Here is a 22,631-nt window from a genome sequence, read left to right as displayed (position 1 = left end):
ATGAGGACTTTGCAGAGTTGACAGGGCTGAGTTTGCTTTTGTTGTTTCCAGTGTCTTAGTTAATATCAGGTGGTCTGTCTGGTTTCATTTCTTTTTTGAAACTTTCTAGTGGTTTTTCAACTGAATGGTTTGCTAGGCCATTTCAGAGGGCAGTTAAGAATCAACCACTGAGTGGATCTGTCACATGTAGGTCAGAGTGGATAAAGGTGGCAGATTTCCTTCCCGAAGGGATATTGGTGAACCAGATGAGGTTTTATTTCAATTGACAGTGGTGTGTATTACGGTCACCATTTAGTAAATTCAAATTCCACCATATTCTGTGTGATTTCCGAGAACAATACACGGGTCTCTGAATTATAAGTGCAGTGACAAATGCATTATGCCATCTTTGCCCCCAGTTAATAATGGAGGTATTATGAAGGATCTGAAATTTAGTGTTCTCCTCCCTCCTCACCGGCAGAAGGAAGGCCATACATTGAAGACTGGAATAAGGTTGTCCCAGATTCCGCATTGTCTGTAGAAGGATGTTACTCTAACACAAGGAATTGAAAGTCAAAGAGCCTTACCTTTCAGTTAGACACTTGCCAGCCGTCTGACCTCAACACACAGATCATTTGAAGGTCAGTTGGGGCCAAAACGTTAACACACTCTCCACATATGCTTCCAGACCTGCTGAATTTCTCCAGCATTTTCTTCATTAGTTTCAGATAATAACCTATGCTCCAATTTTATTGTGTAGCAGGGGTTCTGATAATGGTTGTATCTATGCTTTCCTCTTGACATGTCCTGCACATCCTCTGGTCATGTCTCTTGTGCTACTGGCTCCATTACCATATACTTCGGTCCTGTGTCATCATCACATTTAATTTCTCCTCCCTACCACCCCACTTGCAGAGCTTCCCTATTGTTCTTTCCTTCCAGCTCTCTCTCTTTGTACTCACTTTTCATTACATTTTACTATTTTATGATTTTCAAATTTATTATCTAGAAATTCATTTCAATTCAATTTTAACATACCACTGTAATGGGGTTTGAACTCACATGGAATAGTAGAGTTACAGCTACACAGCATGGAAAGAGATTCTTCGGTCCAACTCGCCCATGACGACCAGATATCCAAAAGTAATCTAAAGCCATTTGCTAGCATTTGGCCCATATTTTTCCAAACCATTCTTATTCATAAAATCATTCAGATGCTTATATATGTTGTAACTGTCCCAGTCTCCACCAACTCCTCTGGCAGTTCATTCCATACACACAACACCCTCTGCATGACAAAGCTGCCCCTAAGGTCCCTTTTAAATCTTTTCCCTCTAGTTTTAGACTCCCTATCCTGGGAAAAAGGTCTTGGCTATTCACCTTATCCATGCCCTTCATGATTTTATAAACTTCTATAAGATCGCCCCTCAGCCTCCGATGCTCCAAGGAAAATAGTCCCAGCCTATTCAGCCTCTCCCTATAGCTCAAACCCTCCAACCCTGGCAACATTTTTATAAATCTTTTCTGGACCGCTTTCAAGTTTTACAACATCTTTCCTATAGCAGGGAGACCAAAATTGGATGCAGTATTCCAAAAATGGCCTAATCAATGTCTTGTACAGCCATAACAAGTCCTCCCAACTCCTATACTCAAGGTACCGGCCACCCTGGGCTTCATGGTTACAATGACATTGCCATTGTACTACTTTTTCTCTATAGTGCAGTTACTGATTCTGTGGTTCATTCACTCTCTCCCTGTGCAGAACTTCTTGTCTCCACTTGGCAGCTCCTCAGATATCATATCTAGAATATTCAGAGCTCTCCTGCCTGGGGGAAGATGGAATCACCAATGGATATCCACCCACCCCCACCCCGCCCCCGTCAGTGTCCATTCATCAGATCGACCACTGAGGAGGACCTTGACCTATGGCCAATTCTGTTAATGAGTAGCATACTAAGGTGGCTACTTACGTTTGGAGTGTTTGTCACATAGCGCCGATGCTCGCATATCACACAGTCGAATTGTTCCTTTACTGCTACTGTACACAAACATGTTACACTGGTGTGGATGGAATTCTGCTGCTGTAATCACCTCAGTCAGTTCCTCCATGTTGGCTGGCTTTATATCTACAATATCTGGAAGACCGTGATTGAAGGAAACAACCAGCCTGAAATGCAGCGCATACCTACTCATCATATAACGTTATGCTTTATCTCTTGCATCCTGGATACACAGAGCTCAAAGGGGCATAAGTTTTCAAGTTGATAACCACCATTTCCCATCACTTTGCTGTGTGGAACTTAATGCCTACACTACAACAGTGACTACACTTCATAAAATACTTTACATCCACTGAAAAACTTCTTGATGTCACAAGAGACATTATATGAATTCAAAACTATCTTTCTTTCCATATTTATTAATAGCAAATAAACGCAACTCACCAACAGATGACTAATGGGCTTTAATGCAAAATACAGTGTACAACGAATCTTTCACTTTTACTCTAAGTGAAGGAGACCTGCATTTTGAAACAGACTGTAATTATTTGTATTCTGAAAGGTTCGTAACTGTTCAGTCCTCTGATTATTTCATGCTTCATTTTTATTTTAATGAGGACCCACATCCATGTTACAAATTAAATAAGTAATCATAATTCACAACATCACAATTCTGCACCTGTTGCCATAGCGATTTTTTTCAATAAACCAATTATTAAATTATCTGATTCATTAAAAAAGGATAATGGAATCTTAAACAGCCTGGAATGCAAATGGTGAATGTTAATTCAACTGAAGTAAAGTATAATATATCCAAAGATCCAGGGTACTCAGGGCAAATATAGAACCTCACAGCATTGCTTCAGCATGGATCAGCTCATTAGCAACAAAAAAGTTAACTAGACAACCTATATTTTGTATGTTAGAGATGTAAAACACCAGAACATGGATTCAAGCAAACCCAAGATAAAAAGAAAACAGTGGCATTTATTTCAAGAGATGGCGCTTTACAGAAAACAAGTTAAAACTTCTGTTCATTATTCATCAACCATAAAGGATTGGTCGATTGACAGTCAAGGATTATTCAGTTCAGCAATTAGAGGTCTATTCACTTGCCCATAGAATGTTGGGTGACCAGTGGTGGGAGTCTGGGGTGAGGGGCGGTCCAGAGGTAGGTCAGAGGCAGATCACATTCAGCCAGAATTGGCAACTCTAATTGGAGGGCAAAGGGCAGAGAGCTTGTCCCTCAGTTAAACAGCTACCCCCTTGTAAAGGAATGACATAAAATATACAACACAGAAATAGATCAGTTGGCCTAACAGGTCGACGTCAACATTTATGACCCATTCAACCCTACTCCCACCCCCCCACATTTTCATCTAAGTACACAATTGAAGACGTTTGTTGCCAGTATAATTAGGCTGTAAAGGTTACTTGTGGTTCAGAGACAATGAGAACCAAAACTGAACCACAACAAGCTCTATTAAATGGCAAAACAGTGTATATATTTAGCCCATTTAATTTTTCTGGCACTCTGTCAAGAGGTTAATACATATCTACAACTGACAAGTGGAATATAAAGGAAACTAACAACTGAATAAAGTAGTTCAAATGAAAATAGTTTTCACCCTCAAAGCCTCATTTGAACCATGATTTAATTTTCCTAGTTAGTTCTGGATCTAACTTCAAGCACAAAATAATCTAAACTTTTCCTTAACTATTTGACACCCTGTAGTAGGCCCTGAAGCACCTGATCAGCTTCTGGAACACCAGCATTCTGCTAAAGTTATTGCAACCAAAAACAAATCTCTAAAGTGGTTATGTTCCTTGCCAGCATTTATTTTTTCCATAAAGTGAGCCAAATGGAAGTCAAGGTAACAGAGATGCAAATGGACCTTTGAGGCAAACCCATTCCCAAGTTCCACGAGGCAGCAGCTCTGAGTACTATGGGGTCCTGCAAATCCACTTACTATTGATCAGGATTTTAAGTGCTCCTCCCACTGGTACAGGACACAAAGGGGCTGGTGTCCGATGGAATGAGATCTGTTACCAAAGAATCAGTATCAATAATTATTCTCATCATCATGGGTTGTCACAAACTCATGCGAGTCCCTGGATTGGGACATGGTGATACCTATTAAATCTCACAGCATAACATCTACAGTTGACATGAAGGAGGGAGAGAGTGACACATCAAAATGTGCTTCTGACACTGCACTGAGAAAGTTGATTGAAACACAAGTTCAATTTACACCAGGCTTCTTGATAGGTCAAGGCCTTCCCCTTCAAAATGTAAGGAAAGTCACCATCTTCTACTTGCTGATTGCTCATCCTTCCTGTTCAGAAAGGGAGGGCAGTTTTGCATGGAGGTGAGAGTGGTCTCACCCATTGGATAGAAAGGTGATGAGAGCCTCGCATCACCCTTTTCAAGGTGTTCTACTGAGGTTCCTTGTTGGATACAGCAGCAATCCCTGGAAACAAGAACCCTGGGGGCTTGGAGCTCCAACCTGCTAATAGCTGTCAAGTAACCCAGAAGCAGGGAACTCTGTCTAATGGCAAGATTAATAGGCAGGAAGGAAGTGCTGCTGCTGCTAGTACCACATCCACCCGAGGTGGAGACACCCACCTCCTTTCTAAGTCCAGGTTCTTTAAATAGGCACCCAATGCCTTTAAAATGGGAACACTCCCAGCCTACCCTGGGATTGCATGCTCCCTAATGGACAGCCCCTCTCCCGCTGCCAAAGGATTAATACCAGTGATGGTGAGGTAAGACTCTAAAATAGGCATTGACTGCCTACATAAGGCCTCAAATGGTAGCAGAGCGGGAAGATCATCCACTGGCTTTTCTGCCACAGACTTATTTGGGGAAGCAGGAAGACAGCAGGGTCTCTACTCAACAAAATCCCATCTGACTCAACACTCCTCCGTGCCCTCAATATGACATTATTAAGTCCCATCCCTTGTGTATGAACTGAAACAGGCTTTGATTTGATGCTTCCCATGGTTTAACAGCAGCCAGTACTCACCCTATTGAGACGTACATGGGGTAAGAATACTTGGCTGAGGTATTGAACAAAACCTGTGAAATTATTTAAGTGACAATTGGAACATCTGCGCAAAGAGAGGAAGCAAATTAAAATTTCTTTTTTAAGATACAGATTAAATTAAAGGCCATTTATTTGCTCCATTTGTGGTCCCCATTCTATCAGACATTATCATGCACCAATATTCTATTGATCATAAACTCAGTCATGTGAAAAAGATTACTTATTGATGAAACATGCTTTCGCCGTTCAAGGATACTGAAGCTTCGGTTGGTAATCTCCAGGTGCCAAAGGTTTATCCTCAAGTCATCTGCTGACATGTATGTCTCATAGTCACTATTTACGGAGATGGAGTTGATGTGATATGTGTGAGCATTGGCAAACACCCTTCGAGGACTGGCCTCCACCATCAGATCCATGGGCCTCAGCACCGGCACCTGGGGACAGAAACATACATCAATTTGAGAAACAAAGTAGAGCCCCGAGGTACACCAGGCCAGCCAACACTATAGCCGCAAACTGTGTTCCTCTCGTCTTTACAAAGTATATAGATTAGATACAGGCCAGTTCAAGTTCTAGTTTGTACTCTACGTGAAACTCCTACAATTGGCTTCACTTAACTATCGAGATAATTATAGGCTGAAGGGCCTGTACTGTGCTGTACTGATCATAAATTCTATGCCTTTCTCACTCTCATGTATTTTTCTAACTTACCAAGAAAAGCATCTATGGCACTCTCCTCAACTCCTCCTAGTGGAGATGAGTCCCTTGTTCTTATTCGTGATTGTTTTTCATACTGGAGATGGGTAAGTGCTATCCTGGCACAGATAGTGGAAAGAAAAGGAAGAAAGGCATTTGGTCTATTACTGGGTCTAGAGTCACATGTGGGTAAGGATGGCAGATTGACTAAGTGTTTTAGACAGAAACTTTGATTTACCTGCTCCTCGGATGCTGTCTGACCTGCTGTGCTTTTCCAGCCTCACACCTATAGACTCCGGCTTCCAGTGTCGGCAGTCCTTATTGTCTCAGGTTTCCTTCCCTGATGCCCATTAGTAGTGACAAGCTCTTACAACAGTGACAGTTTCACAGTCATCAATACTGAGACTAGTTTATTAATGGAACTAAAGTTCTACCCACTGTTGTTGTGAGATTGCACTAATGCAGCATTAATTTAAATCTCTGGATTATCACTGTCACACCAACATATCCCTGATCAATTTCAGCAATCTCTTCTGGATAGTGCAGTGGCCTATGGCTCTTCAGTATGTGGGCAGGATTGGGTTGCTTATCTGCAAGATCTCCGCATTGCTGAATCCAATGGGCCCAGGAGAAGGGGTTACCAGACAGTGTGGAGCCTGTCTCAGCCAGGACGTTCAGGGAGTGTGACAAAGCATCGGGGAAGAGGTGAACATGACAGCGCCATTTTCATGACACCACCAATGATGAAGTTTCTTGATAGTTAATGTTCACCGTATTTCAAAGCAATTCCAAGATAAAAATGAGAAACAAAGTTATTGAGTGTGACTTATTTTAACCTGAAATATTCCTGGATGTTACTGAAAGTCTTTAACAAACAAGCTGGAATGTCCACCAGTTCCATTAAAATAGTTTATAATCTATTCATGTCATCAGGGCCTTCCTAATCATCTAGAGCATTAGCTTCCAACTCTGAGCCACTAATCATGTTACATTTGCAGCAGTGAGGATGATTCTACATGGAAGGAGGTATTACTTTGCACCTGTGAGCAAGTATTTGCATTTGGGTATATATGCACATACATGGCTCAATAGGAGTGGGTACATGCAAATGTATACATGGGTGTGTGTGTGTGTGTGTGTGTGTGTGTGTGTGCACGTGCGTGTGCGTGTGCGTGTGCGCGCGCGACAGAGAGACAGAGACTGCTCCAAGACAGAGTCATCCACAGATGCCAAGTCACCATTGGGACGCCAAGGGTGGAGTGACAGCAGGGTCCTGACAGCAGCTGTGGCTGCGAAAGACACATTGACCAATGCGGTGTGAGAAAAATCGGCGATGCGTTATTCAGCAAGGCTGGATATTACCAAATACCCGGAGCCGCAGGTTGAGCTGTTCGTTCCGAGGCAAAGCAAACCTGATTGTCAGTCAATCAGGCAGTCAATTCTGTCGGGGAAAGGCACCACTGCCTCGCCAGCAGAACCTACTGGGCAAGGCAGAGAGTTCTTACTGAATTATTGAATGAAACCCAGTGACCCATCTCTAATTAGTCATGCAACTTCAAAAGGTCTCCAAGCACAACGATCCAAGTACTAATCTATTTAACATGACTGTCAGACAGTGCACACACCAGAGCAAGATGAATTACGTTGAACAAATAATCTATGATTTTTGTTTTACTCAGTTATGCTGCACTACTCCAAACATTCCACAGGCACACATTACGGTAAACTTGGGAAAGAAGTTAATTGTCTTTTTGCTATTCTTTCTTTTGCCTTTAATTTCAAGTATACCTCTTAATGTTTAACACCAATCTGACTGATGGGTGATCAGTTTTGAGATCCAATTAAGTGCTAAATATTTGTGGCATTCCTTTCATTACTTTTATAAAGGAACAATGTTCTGTTTCAGAGGCAATACTAAACCACTGCAGTTGTTGGCACTGATGGATGTTACTGTAGCAATACCAGAATAAGAGCAAGGGCTCCTTGTACCTTTGGCAATAGCCCTTCCTTAACCAACACCACAGATTTAAATAAAAATGATGCTTCTGCGGATGGAGGGTACGTTTGCCTATGTTGCATGATTGTACGTTTTGAGATTGCTTTTAAATGACTGACCCACCATTACTTAGTTTGTTTGCTGTAGGATCTTACAGTGCATCAAATGGGTCCGTGTGCTTCCCAAATTTGCAGTCAGTAACTATATGACAGGCTTGAGATTGGCAAAATATTGAGAAGCGATGTGTGGGCATATTACACAATGATCAAGAACATGTTGTCTGTACTGTGATTAAAGTAAATTCGATAATAACTTTCAAAAGAGATGTATATATTAGGGAAAACTCACAGGAACTTAGGAAAAGGTCAGATAAATGGGACTATGACTCAATGACTGTATTCCATTAGCTATGAATGAAGGGCTTTCGAGCATTCCAGTCGGTAAAAGCTGTAAGTCCTTTTATCCTTCAGCCTTCCACACAGTCCCCATGCCACCTCCATGTTTACAGACAGTCATTCAGTTCCACTCAGAGTTCTCATATCTGTCCTCATTATAAATCATGGCTGAGAGCTCAGGCCTGTAAAAAGAATATTTCAGCCGGAGATTCTGTTGTGACATCTGGAGAGAACTGTTGACTTTGCTTGACTGGCATCCTTAAGTGGTTAAAATACGTTGTTCTTTCTGTGGTCTCTTTTGTCAATGCCTCAATGTTTATTTGCTCAACAATAAGGAGGTGTGATATATCTGAAACCTCTGTTATTTTTACCACAATGCTCTGTATGATTGACCTCATGTAGAGTTATAGTTTCAGGACCATTCTTCTGCATTCCTCAAGGTCCTTCTTAATTCACCTCAGCCTAATATAAACTACAGCCTCTGTAAAATTGTCTAGCAGTCTCAATTTATGCACTTTATTTTTCTTTCCTATTCACATATGCTTGTGACCATCCCACTGCTAATTTAGCCTAAATCCTCCCAAGCACATTAATGAGTCTCCATATGAAGACAGTAGTCTCAGTTCTGTTGAGATGCAGCCTAGTACTTTTTAATAGCTGCCTGCTACTCTTGAATTGGTTCTAAAAGCCTCAGAATTTGAAGGCTTCTATTCTATATTATACATCAAGACACACATTGATCTACGCTATCTTCCAAATTCAATTCTTGCTGGCATACAGCACTGGGAATAACCTACAGATTATTTCCTCTAAGGTTCTACTTTTAAATCCACTTCTTACCTCCAGAAAATATGACTGTAGAAACTCAATTCTTGTCTTCTCTATGTTGTTGATATCAAAATAGACCACAGCTCAATGCCTTGACCCTGCAGAAGATTCTGCATTATCTCTCTGTAATTCTTCAACCTGGGGTCAGGGAGGCAGCATACCATGCAGGACTCATGACAATGGGTACAGAAATGCCTCTCTGTTCCCTCTCACAGTTATGGAACATGCTATAACAACTGTATTTCTAAATTCTGGTGCTGCATCTTCATCCATTGGAGCAATGGCCTAGATGGCAATGCATTAACAGTCTCATGCTGAGCACTGCTGCTTGACAGAGGCACACACCTTGCAGACTTTTGTATTTCCTCCTCCCACTTACAGCTACCCAACTAATGTCCTGAGCTCTTACTGCTCATGTGGTGACAACCCCCTGGATTGTGCAATTCAGGATGCACTCACACAAGCAGAAATCCTCAGCTCGATTTGGAGATACTTCCTTCATACATGGTGCCCCAAGACAGAGGAAGTATCCACGTACTCTCTTGAATAGTCTTGCCTCTACCACTTAAACCATTAAATTCACACTAGTTCTTGTCAACCTGCTCTGTATTTATACTCTATCAATTTACTTAGCTTTATACTAACCTTGGTTGAAGGTATGGTCTTCAGCAAACATTAAACTGAAGCTCCATTTATCTTCTCAAGTGGATATAAAAGATCTGCTGGTATTATTTCAAAGGTGAGAGGGAAGTTTTTGCTGTCCTTACAAATATTTGATGTCCAACCAATATTATAAAATCTGATTTCTGGCTCCTATTTCATCATGGTTTGTGAAATCTTCTTGTGTGTAAATTTCAATGATTAGCAATGATCACTTCAACAATATAAAGTGCTTTTAATATTTCCTGACATTTGAAGGGTAGCATACACGTGCAAATTCTTTCTTCGTTAAATGTTTATTCACAACACACAACACAAGAACACAAGAACTAGGAGCAGGAGTAGGCCATCTGGCCCCTCAAGCCTGCCCCGCCATTTAATATGATCATGGCTGCTCTTTTTGAGAATCAGCTCCACTTACCCACCCACTCACCATAACTCTTAATTCCTTTACTGTTCAAAAATTTATCTAGCCTTGCCTTAAAAACATTGTGAGGTAGCTTCAACCACTTCACTGGGCAGGGAATTTCACAGATTCACAACCCTTTGGGCGAAGAAGTTCCTCCTGACTACATCTGCTTCCCTTTATTTTGAGGTGATGCCCTCCAGTCCTAGTCGTTCAGCAGGAAATATCAATCAAGCCATCTGCCAATATCTGAATTGAGATCATTGTTCACAGGCTTTTCTGTATATTTGTCATTGACTATCGTTTTACCTCACAGCTTCAAAAAAGATCTAAATCCTGACCCAAGACTTATTAGCTTTGAAGGAGCACTTCTGACTGTAAACCTATCTCCTGTATTTTTCTGTTTTGAATGCTTTATGAATGAAAAGTATCCCCAGGGTTTTTAGCATCTCTATACATTTACTATCCAAATACTGTCATGAAAAGTATGAGTGTATATTGTGCTACTTTTAACTAAATGCTGGAATTCCCATAGTTCTGAAGGAAATAAAATCAACTCCTCACAAATCCCAATGATTGAGAGATCATGTCTAAAGATATATTCAGTGTAAAGGTCACAAATTGCTCTGGTATCCTATAAAGCTAATATTACACCAAGTCCTGCTCAGCCATCATCCCTGTGCTCACTAACTTGCACTGACTGCTGGTTTGGCAATACCTCAATTTTAAAGATCTCATTTCTTTCTTTCAAATCCCTCCACATTCCTATCACCACCTTCAGCCCTGTGACTCAGAAATAATTACATTGCTCCATTTCTGGACATTCAACATTTCTGGCCTCAAGTTGGACTGATGCCATCTACTAAGATGGGAAAGAACAAGATAGATGGCAGGAGAGAGAGAGGAAGTGACAAAGGTTGAGAAAGACATAGAAAGGAGAGAGAAAGAAAGAGAGAGCGTGAGAAAGAAAGGGAGGGAGAAATAAATAAGGGAGATTTCTGCTGTAATGCTAAAAAAGAATTCTGTTTTGGACCCCCTAATCAGAAATTAATGAATTGTTTCTATTAAAAAGGAAGAGATGTTGCGCGTCTTAACAAATATTAAAGTAGGTAGGTCCCCAGGTCCTATCCCAGAATATTGAGGGAGGCAAGAGAACAAATTTCTGGAGCATTGACTGACATCTTTGTATCCTCTTTGGTCACTAGTGAAGTCCCAGAGGACTGGTGAATAGCCAATGTTGTTCCAATGTTTAAGAAGGTTAGCAGACATAATTACAGGTCTGAGTGTCTCACGTCGGTGATAAGGAAATTATTGGAATAGATTCTCAAGGACAGGATCTATACACATTTAGAGGCAAATGGACTTATTAGCAATAGACAGCATAGTTTTGTGTGGGAGAGGTCATGCCTCACTGACTTAATCGCATTTTTTGAGGAAATGAGGTGATTGATGAGGGGAAAGTGGTCGATGTTGTCTACATGGACTTCGGTAAAGCCTTGACAAGGTCCCTCATGGCAGACTGGTACAAAAGGTGAAGTTACATGGTATTGGGTGGGCCGGCAAGACAGACTCAGAACTGGCTTAGTTATAGGAGAGATTATGAAGAAAGGCTGGCTAGACTGGGTTTATTTTCACTGGAATGCAGGAGGTTGAGGGGTGACCTTTTAGAAGTTTATAAGATTGGGAATGGCATGGATAGAGTAGGAAGTATGAACTTTTTCCCAGGGTGGAGGGGTAACTTACTAGGGGACACAGGTTCAAGGTGGGGAGAGTTCAAAAGAGATGTGAGAGGCAAGTTTTTCACACAAAGGGTGTTGGAAGCAAACACAATAGCAGCATTTAAGCACCTGGATAAATACACAAATAGGAATGGAAAAGAGAGATATGGATCCTGTAAGTGAAGATAGTTTTAGTATGGAAGCGCAAAATATGGCCGCACAGGCTTAGGGGCTGAAGGACCTGTTCCTGTGCTGTCCTGCTCTTGGTTCATTTTTATTCTTTGACCAGGTCACTTGATTCAGTGTTTGTGATCAAGGGATAGATACTGGCCAAGATCAGAGTGGATTCTACATCTTTTTTTCCCCAGCATGCTATCACTGAGTCAAATTGGCACTTGTCTCCAGGTCAGTGATATTAAGCTAATCCTTGCCAAGGGAAGTGTGCTGCGATTGTTGGCACCAGAATGGTTGGGAGAAGAAAGGTTTGCACTCTTTACTACTATTCAAAAAGGCCACTTTCTGACAGTGTGAGGACAAGATAGGGCTTGATTGTGACGTGTCCCCATGGCTTTTCAACATTGCCCGTTTAGTTTTGCTTACGACGCCCCCACCCCCACCCCCACCCCCATGCCCCCGATGTGAGAGGTTTTGGGAGGGAGGGACAGGTTAGGGTCTGCACTCCTCATTCCAGAACAATCCAGGAGAAAACAAAGATAAAATAAGACAATGAGGTGGGGGAGGGGGTGTATCTATGCTGACACATTCAGAGACAGCCCAGTCTGTTCTCAGTGACAAGCAAATGGCATTTTCTGACAGTTTAATGCCACCAATTTTAATTTCAGCTCTTAATATAGCACCGCACACCAGCGATGTAAAGCACTTACTGGTGCACTTCAGCAGCATACAGGCGAAAACAAAGGACTAATTGAAGTGGAAAACGTTTAAACAGACAGAAGGGATGAAAGGTTGATTGGAGGACTATAAAACAATGGCAGCAGCATACCAGGAGGTTAATCTGATTTCATACACTGTGATTTTCCTTTTGCTTCTGCCTTACATTTTTCAATTTCCGGCCACTCCCAATTTAATCCTGGGTTTGAATTAGGGGAATTTTATCACAAGCTTCCCTTTTATGAGGCTGGGGGTTGGGAAGGACTCCTATCCTTTTGAACTAAGTCATAAAAGAAATGAAGTCATAGCAGGTCAGGATGATTCATTGTTGAATCGTTGACACAACCATTACCTCATACAGAGGGGGGGAAATTCATAATAACGGGGGAATGGATGGTGCACACAGGGGTGACACAGCTTTTAATTCTTCAACAGGCTTTAAGCAGGAAGGAATGCACAGCTCAACCGACTGTTCACAAATGCTCCATCAATTAATGCAACAGTGACCCTATCATCCCAGTTGATGAAGTGCATTAGAAGAAATGCAACAGTAACATATGTTTTAGTGAACCTTTGCCTGTACAGAGTTTTCTGCTCTGTTCCATTGGACAGTGCCTGTTGCTGAAAAATGACAGAATTAAATTTTACCCACAAACAGCACAGCTATTCAGTCCATTCAGTCTGCACTGGTGCTTATTCTTCATTCGAGCATCCTTCCATCTTTTCTCATCTGAATCTACCATCAATAAACATCCACTCTCCCTTTGGTCCTTGACATTGAGTCATACAGCATGGGAAATGGTCCTTCGGTCCATCCAGCCCATGCCGAACATAATTCAAAACTAACGTAGTCCTGCCTGCTCCAGGCCCATATCCCTCTAAATCTTTCCTTTCATGTATCTTTCCAAACGTATTTTAAACATTCTACTTGTGCCCACATCCACCACTTCTTCAGGAAGTATGTTCTACATGCAAACTGCCCTCCATGTAAAAAATTTGCCTCATGTCTTTTTTTAAAATATCTCTCCTCTCACCTTAAAAATGTGCCCCCGGGCTTGCAATTCCCCCATCCTAGGAAAAAGACAACTACCATTAACTCATCTATACCTCTCATTATTTTATAAACTTCTCTCAAACTCCTATGCTTCAGTGAAAAAAAGCCCCAGCTTATCCAACCTTTCTTTATAACTCGAACCTTCCATTTCCAGCGACATCCTGGCAAATCTCTTATGAACCCTCTCCAGCTTGACAGTATCCTTCTTATAACTGGGCAACCAGAACTGGACACAGTAATCCAGAAGAAACCTCACCAATGTGGTGTACAACCCCAACATGAATTCCCAACTCCTATACTCAAAGGACTGAGCAATGACAGCAAGCCTGCCAAACACCTTCAAAGAATTACATACCTGCACCCCTAAGTCCATCTGTTCTATAACACCACTACCATTAATTATATAAACCTTACCCTTATTTGTTGTACCAAAATGCAATACCTCGCATTTATCCAGATTGAACTCCATCTACCATTTTATAGCCCACTGACCCATTTGATTAAGATCTCCCTGTAATCTTAGAAAATCTTCTTCACCGTCAATATGTCACCAATTTTGGTGTCATCCACAAACTTACTAATCATGTCTTCTATATTCTCATCCAAATCATTTATACATATGACAAACAAGAGAGGGCCCAAAACCGAATCCACTGGTCACAGGCTTCCAATCTGAAAAGCAACCCACTACCATCACTGTCTCCTGCTATTAAGCCAATTATGTATGCAATTGGCAAGCTCATCCTAAATCCCATGTGACCTGACATTACTAATTAGTCCACCATGCGGAACCTTGCCAAAGGCTTTACTGAAATCCAAATAAACAATGTCTACTACTTTGTTATCAATCTTTTTGGCAGCTTCCTCAAAAAGTTCAATCAAGTTTGTGAGATACTATTTTCCTCACACAAAACCATGCTGACTATCTCTAGTCAATCCTGACCTCTCTCAATGTCCAAGGAGCCTATCTTTTATAATGACCCCCCAACAATTTACTCACAAAACAGACTTAGACTCACGAGTCTATAGTTCCCTGATTTCTGCTTCCAATCTTTCTTAAACAAAGGAGTAACATTAGCCATCGTCCAGGCCCTATCAGAATGCCAGGGTACAGCTCTACCACAGATTTTCAAGATATATAAAAAAGCAAACTGAACACTGGGCTTTAGTTCTTGAGGGATGGAATTGAATTAGGACATTATGCCACACTTGTATCGAACTTTAGTGAGACCACACAGCACTACTGGTTCTATTATGTGTTTGAGGTACTGGGCAGATGCGGAAAAGGTTTTGATGGATGATACCAGGAAATGTGTGGGTATGCATAGTAGGAAAAGATCCACAGCTTGGGTCTCTCTCTTCCCTTGGGTGGGAGGGGAAAGATTTAAAAGGGACCCAAAGGGCAACATTTTCCACTCAGGATGGTGAATACATAGAACAAACAGCCAGAAGAAGTAGAAGAGGCGAGCAAATTTACAATATTAAAAAAGATTGGACGGATATATGACTAGTTAAGGTTTAGAGTGATATGGGGCAAATACAGGTAAATGGGACTTGTTCAGTTTCAGAAATCTGGTTGCCATGGATGAGATGGAGCGAAGTGTGGGTTTTTGTGCTGCATGACTCTATGATTTGATCCACAAGTTTTCCTTTGGTTCCTCAGAATTCAGTGGAGCATCTTCGGGACATATTTCCTCATCATGAAGGCAAAATAAAGGGAAGTTGTCGCTCTGCTAAAGAGCTACATGATGCAGTGGTGTTGTGTCTGAAAGAGTAAGAAATGGCCTGCCTTCCATGTGGTTGGCAGGATGATGGTGGAGTAAGAGAAATAGTCAAAAGAGGCATTAATAAAAGAATAATAACATTTAAGTGGCAAGGTTGAATTCTTTCCAGAATAAACAAAACCTATGACAAAGTCCATTCAGGCCAACCAATTTATTCATGACACGAGCATTAGTAGGATTTAGCAGCAGTATAATGATGGGGACTCATGATTACTGAAAGTAAATTGAACAGCAATGTTCGCTGATTACATATCGACCACAGTTAAACACAGAAATCAGGAAAATGCAGTCCAGGTTATGCTGCTCTGCCAGGAGGTGAATAATCAATGGTATCTGTTGAGAGAATTAGAGTTGAAACAGCTTTCTCTTCGCTCAAGTATTCAATTTGAAAAGCAGGGTTTTTTTTTAAAAGCAGGTATCAAAACTTACTGATGCGTGCATTTGGGCAGGGACACACAGTCAATATTGCAGGCACAACTAGCTACAGTAACTGGCCAAGGCAAATTCTGTGCTGTCTTTATTGTGATGCGATTGGAGTACAGGAATAAAGTAGGTGGGCTTCAATTATGTGTGGCAGCGCCTCAGAATATGGATGAGCATGCTCATGGCAAGAACCTGTGCCTGGAATCTTTGAATACAGGGAGGCTGTAGCATCAAACGGTTCTGGTTGATTAGGAACTCTCTTGCTCATCATCGGATATCAGAAGCATTTTCAGAATGATACTTAACCTAATTGGCCTTGTTACAGCGCAACCTTCCCTACCTGTCAAGTCCCAGGTGGGACTGAACCCATTGCTTCCGGCTCAGAGGTAGGGACAGTAACCAGGGTGCCACAGACCTCCTGCCAAAATTGTACAGGGCTCTGGTGAAACCACATTTGGGAGTACTGTGTACAGTATTGGGCTCCATATACAAGATGCCTTGGAGGCAGTACAGCAAAGGTTCACTAGATTGGTCCCTGGGATAAAGAGGCTGCCCTGTGATGAGACACTGAAAAAAAACTCAATGAAATTTAATAGAATGAAAGGTGATCTCACTGAAATTCCCAGCTTCTGAAAGGGTTTCACAGGGTAGACAATGAAAGGTTGTTTCCCTTGAATCTAGAATGCAGCCCACAGACTCGAGGGGCTGAGCACTGAGAATTGAGATAAGGCCACTTATCCACTCAAAGGATAAGTGGCTCTTTTGAATTCTCCACAGGGTTGTGAATGCTCTATCACCGAATATATTCAATTTGGTGTTTTCAGTGATTCGGCTACATGGGGAGCAAAGTTGAAGCCCAAGATCAGTTATAATTGTACTGAATGGTTGGATCGGACTCAGTGGTTATATGGTGAACTCCTGCTATCTCATGTTTTTACAGGAACAGGAATAGGCCATTCAGTCCATCAGGCCTGCTTCAGCATTCAATTAGATCATAGCTTATCATTTGTGTCAATGCCACTTGCCTGCTTCATCTCCACATCACTTGACGTCACCAGTCTCCAGAAATCTATTTATTTCTGTCTTGAATCTGATCACTGACTGTGGTCCCAAAGCCCATTTAGTCAGAGAATTCCAAAGACTCACTTTGATTTAAGTGAAAAAATGTTTCCTCATCTCAGTCCTTAACTTGAGATTACATTTCAGCCTCACCAGCCAGTGGAAACATCTTACTGACAGTCATACTGTCACGCCCTGAAAGAATTTTGTAAGTTTTCAATGATCACATCACATCCTGCTGTTTGAACTGTGTTATGGTATCAAGGCGTCAGTTTTTGCTTAGTGATTAGAGCTCTTGCCTTTGACGCAGAGGTTTGTGTATTCAAGTTTCTCTCCAGAGACCTGAACACAATAATTTGGGCTGACACTGCGGTGCCAGATACAAAGTGAGAAGCCCCTTTGAGATGCTTCAAATTTGATACTACATCGATCGAAGTATATAATATTAGGTTAGAGGAAGATAAAATGTAGGAAGCAGGGATATGTGCAATGTCCACAATTATTCAGTCATTTTTCTCCAAGGGATTATTTACATTATGTTTCAGTAATAGCCTGACTTATGAAAGGGCTGTGGCTCTCATCCAGATTAGCGGGCTGGTGCATACCATAGGGTTTAAAGGAGGACTGTGGCAATCAAAAACAATATGATATTCCAAGTTTGAAAGCTGCTCACATAAATTATTTGTATACTCCAGTGATTGTGTTTTTATTATTTTTGCACACACTTATAATATTCATACATAATTCCGGTGCCATCTACCTTTCTGCATTTATTATCACTACCATAAAAAAGAAGCCAGATTTGTACTAAAAATATCTCATATTTTGAAACTTAGACAGACTCCCCTGAGAGCTTACGGGACAGTACGAGCTCCATTTTGTTTTCTTTCCTTCATTGATTCATCAACAACCGATTAAAATCAGAACACTCAAGAGGCTTGGGTTGAGGAACACAGTGATCTTAACGAGTTGTAGGTCACTGACATAGGGACCAACTTAGTGCCCTGAAATTTCCCTCTTCCTCTAGTTTCAGCTGCCTTTTGATTTCCCTCTCGATTTCTTTTCCTTCCTCTGTTCGATATACAGACTTGGTCATTGGTCAATGGAGTACACTTCACTTGAGGTGAGGATGTTTACCCAATTAAAAATAAACAGGTTAAATTTTCTGTTCAAATAGCAGGTAGCGATTGTATCGAGATCATCCAGGTGGACCTCATAGAATATGAGTTCCCTGATTGAGCTAACCTGGTCCAATCAAGGAACCCTGGCTGACAGACATAAACAGGAGTATCAGAGATTTTGCTCACTGACGGCTGGGTCCGAAGAAACTGGATCAGTTTCAAGTACTATGCACTTGTAAATGAAGGGTGGCTTGGTGACAGGATACCAGCCTCTGTGAAGCTTTTTATCCCCTCCTTGTTCATTAACGGAATGAGGGAGTTGCTGACTAGGCAATATTAATTGCCCACCCCTAATTACCTGCAGGGCAGTTCAGAGTCAACCTCATTGCTGTGGGTCTGGAGTCACATGTAGGCCAGACTAGGTAAGGATGGCGGTTTCCTTCCCTGAAGGACATTAGTGACCCAGATGAGTTTTTCCAACAAACGACAATGGATTCATGCTCATCATTAGATTCTTAATTCCAGATTACTAAATTCAAATTCCACCCCACATAGTGGGATTCAAACCCACGTCCCCAGAATGCTATCTGGGCCTCTACATTAACAGTCTAGCAATATTACCATCAGGCCATCGCCTCCCCTTGTCAGCTATTTCAGTGGCAACATAAGAAAAAGTTATGCTCCTGAATAAATTTGCAGTCTTTGAGTTAGGGCAAGCATTTCTGGCATCATGTCATTTTTGCCATGCTTGACTCATTCAATCCTGCAGTTGAACACCGAGCCCAGTGGGTGGAAAGGAATGTGTTATTTTTTCTAGGCAAATGGCACTGGGGCAGATGAAAAACAACAAGTAATTTTCCTGACAGCTTGTGGACCCAAAACATTTTCAGTTATTAGGAGCCTAATGTTTCCTAAGGCATCAGATACTAAAACCTTCAAGAGTTAATGAATTTAGTTTAGCAATATTAGGACACCAAGTCTTCTCTAATTCTGAGATGCTATTGGTTTTACTTGGCAATTTAAGAACAGGGCAACCTTTGTTGAGATTTTAGACTAGGTTAAGGCAACTGGTAGAGGCATGTGATTTTTACTTAACCCTTAACGAAATGCTGAGAGACCATTTGGTATGTGGGATTAATGAGGTAATCATGCAAAAGCACTTACTAGCTGAAGCCCAACTGGACTTCAAACAGGCACTACAACTGGATTTGTCATTAGAAAATGTGGCAAGTGGAGCATTTGAGTTACAGGGTACACCAATGGAACTGAACACCCTCGCAAGGCTGACTGAGCTCAGGGAACACCACTTGAGTGAATGTAATAGCACAACCTCACAGGCGTATTCTAGGTCAGCCCACAGCAAACCCCAAAATGAAGCTAAGCCTCAGCCCAATGTGGTTAACATTTCCTTTAAGATCCGGACTGACAAGCCATTTTAGTTGCTGCCGGTGTGCGGACTCGCGACAGCAAAATAGTCCCACTAGGCCTGAATTCAGTAAGAGAATAAATAGGCCAGTATCCACCAGAGTGAATATGCTGGAAAGCCCCAACATCTGGCTTGGAACACAAATTGCTTAGTGCCATCCCAATCAGAACCAATCAAAATAAACATCTGGTTAATTGGTCACCCAGTTCTGCGGAGGTCAATACCAGTGCGACTGTATCAGTGATTGCAGAAGTAGTCTTGACCAAAATTCACTCTGGTCTCCAACCCTTACGTTTGGCTAGACTAAGGACCTATGCCGGGGAACCTTTACAGATTAAGGGTACAACTTCAGTTCCTGTCTGTTACGAGATCCAGCTGGTTCAATGACTGCTGATTGCAGTAAAAGCTCAAGCCCAAGCCTGGTGGGGTGAAATTCATTGAGAAAGATTCACTTTAATTGCTCAACATGTTTCAATTAGAAAATGGCTGCCTGATGAAGTCCTAATTAAATGCCTGCAAGCTTTTCAGAAAGGTCTAGGGACTCTTAAAGGAGCCAAGACCACCTTCCATGATGACGAGGAAAACATTCCATGATTCTGCAAGGCCAGTGCCATTTGCATTATGGGCAAAAGTAGAGGCAAACATCAGACAGTTGGAAAGTGAAGGTATCATCAAATCAGTCAATTTGAGAAATGGCAGCACTGGTTGTACTGGATGCAAAGCCCAACAGGTTAGTTCACCCTTATGGAGATTTTAAACAAACGGTAAACCACTTTTCACAGCTGGATAAATACCCAATACTTTGCATAGAGGTCTTATACAGAAACCTAGTGGAGGGGGCTGTCCTTTATGAAGCTGGACATGAGCCATGTGTATCTGCAATTGTGGTTACCTGAGGATTCGCAGACGTATGTTACAATTAATACCAATATGGGGTTTGTACTAATATGTGAGACTGCAATTTGGGTTATCATCAGTCTGTGCTACTTTTTGGTGGATGATGGGGAACATTTTACAAGGTCTTATCTGGATGACCTGCTAATAACCAATAAAGAGCACTTAGAGAATGTGGACACAGTCCTCAGACTTTACGCCAAGGTAGATAATATGCCTAAGAAAGGAAAAATGCATGTTCCAGATGCCCCAAATGACATACTTGGCCGAGAGAGCTGGCAAGACCGGGTTACACCTGTTGGAAGATAAAAGTGAAAGCGATCAAAGGTATCCCAGTTCCCACATCTGTACGAGAGTTTAGGTCTTTCCTTGGACTGGCGAATTATTACAGAAAACCCATACATAACCTGGCCTCCAACTTGGTACCCTTACATTTGTTACTGAAAAGGGGGTTGCCTTGGAAATAGGTCTTGTAGTCAAGACATTGGTTTTAGGGAAGTGAAGAAGCAGCTATCTCCATCAAAGGGTACACTATGATCCCAAACGAGATGTGGTGCTGGCAGCATGTGATACCTCTCTGTTCGATATCAGAGAAGTGTTGGCTCACAGGTGGCCCAAAGAGGGGAACACCCAAAGGCTTATGCTTCCTGGATTTTGGCTGATGCAGAACGCACATACACCTTGAGGAGGAAAGTTTGGTGGTCATCTTTAGTGTGAGAAAGTTCCACCACTACCTTTATAACTTTGTAACAGTAATAGAGCACAAACCCCTGCTAGGGCTAGTCAAAGAGGACAAGACTGTGCTACCCATAGCTTCAGGTCGAAATTCAGCAGTGGAATCTCTTTATAAGTGCATACAATTACAAGTTGGAACACAGTCTGGGAGGTCAAGTAGCAAATTCAGATGCCTTGAGCCACCTCCTGCTGGCGGATATATTACCAGTGGTACTGCTACTGGAAGAGCCCGATCTGGTTTTAAACTTTCTGGACACCCTAGTCATCACTGACAATATCTGACTGCGAAAGCAAAAAGATCCAACCCTGGCAAAAGTAAAACAACTGGTGGTGATGGAGGACACAAAAGGGTCATCACAACTTAAACTGATACTTTTCTGGGCCCTGTGGGACCAGGTCACTATACAGGATAGCATTTTATTATGGGAGAAAGAGTGACGGTCTTGAGCAAAGGTCATGGCCAGATCCTCACTGAACTCCACCAGGGTTATCCAACAGTGTCCAAAATGAAGGTATCGGCAAGAATTTTTGACAGGAAGGATTAGATGCAGACAGCCACATTGGTGGGAAGTGCCCAGAGAGCCAACAACCACAAAACCGACTGTCAGCAGCTCCCCCACATTCATAGAATGGCCGGGTAAGCCCTGGACTCGGATACACATTAACTACGCAAACCCTTTCATGGGCTGAAAGTTCTTAGTCATTGTGGATACCCGCTCAAAGTGGTTGGACATACACAGAGTTCATTCTCAAATGGAAACGTTGATAGAAATGCCATAAGCAGCTCTTCCAATACACAGACTCCCAGAACTGTTGGTCACAGACAACTGGCCATCATTTACCAGCAGCTCCATACCATCCATTGTCCAATGGTCTGGGAGAGAATACAGTCCAAAACTTTGAAGGCAGTCTTAAAGAAACAGCCTACAGTTTCACTTGATACCAAACTGTCCTAGTTCCTACTTGATTATTAGATCACCCATCATGCAAACACTCAGATAGTTCCAGCAGAACTTATCAGCCATGACTGAATGGCAGAGCAGACTTGATGGGCCGAATGGTCTAGTTTCTGCTCCTATGTCTCATGGTCTTAAAGACTAAGATGGGCCCAATACAACAGAGAAAGAAGAATTTAAGATGGGGAATAAGGAACTGACAGAGAAACTGAACAAATACTTTGGCCTGAATCTTTCTTATTTTTGCCTAAGTCTGAGTTGTATTGAATTTTTTGAAGGAATTCACAAGGCCTAGACAGTTTCCTCACCTTATCCGACCAAACTCCCTGTATTGTCTACTTACTCTGTCCCTATGGTATCCATCATGTCTGATTCTGACCTTACCTTACCAATTGCTGCCCTGTATAACGTGCCATCATCAGGTATTCCAGAATCCTTTGCTCCCATATGATCTTTAAAAGCATGTTGTGCACTTAGATTGGTACTATCATCTGGAACTGCCCTGCCATTGTTCCTGGTATTTGTTTCAGACATGGTAGATAGGGGAAAATCAGCATCCTGCT

The 22,631-nt window shown here is 41.9% G+C and overlaps 1 protein-coding gene across 5 annotated transcripts in view; it reads right to left on the bottom strand.

Moving 5' to 3' along the window:
* Positions 1-22,631, bottom strand: part of LOC125458425 (serine/threonine-protein phosphatase 2A 55 kDa regulatory subunit B beta isoform) — a 525,757-nt gene that overhangs the window by 34,565 nt on the left and 468,561 nt on the right. For all 5 annotated transcript variants that reach the window (XM_048543679.2, XM_048543681.2, XM_048543682.2 and 2 more), the window contains 2 exons: positions 5,283-5,460; positions 1,950-2,114 (listed from right to left, as the gene is read on the bottom strand). In XM_048543679.2, coding sequence (XP_048399636.1) covers positions 1,950-2,114; positions 5,283-5,460 — 343 coding nt within the window. The remainder of the gene's footprint in view (positions 1-1,949; positions 2,115-5,282; positions 5,461-22,631) is intronic.

The sequence above is a fragment of the Stegostoma tigrinum genome, chromosome 13, assembly GCF_030684315.1.
Source record: "Stegostoma tigrinum isolate sSteTig4 chromosome 13, sSteTig4.hap1, whole genome shotgun sequence".
Classification (NCBI taxonomy): domain Eukaryota; kingdom Metazoa; phylum Chordata; class Chondrichthyes; order Orectolobiformes; family Stegostomatidae; genus Stegostoma; species Stegostoma tigrinum.
Note: the sequence above shows the minus strand (reverse complement) of the source record. Positions and strands in the feature narration are given on the sequence as shown.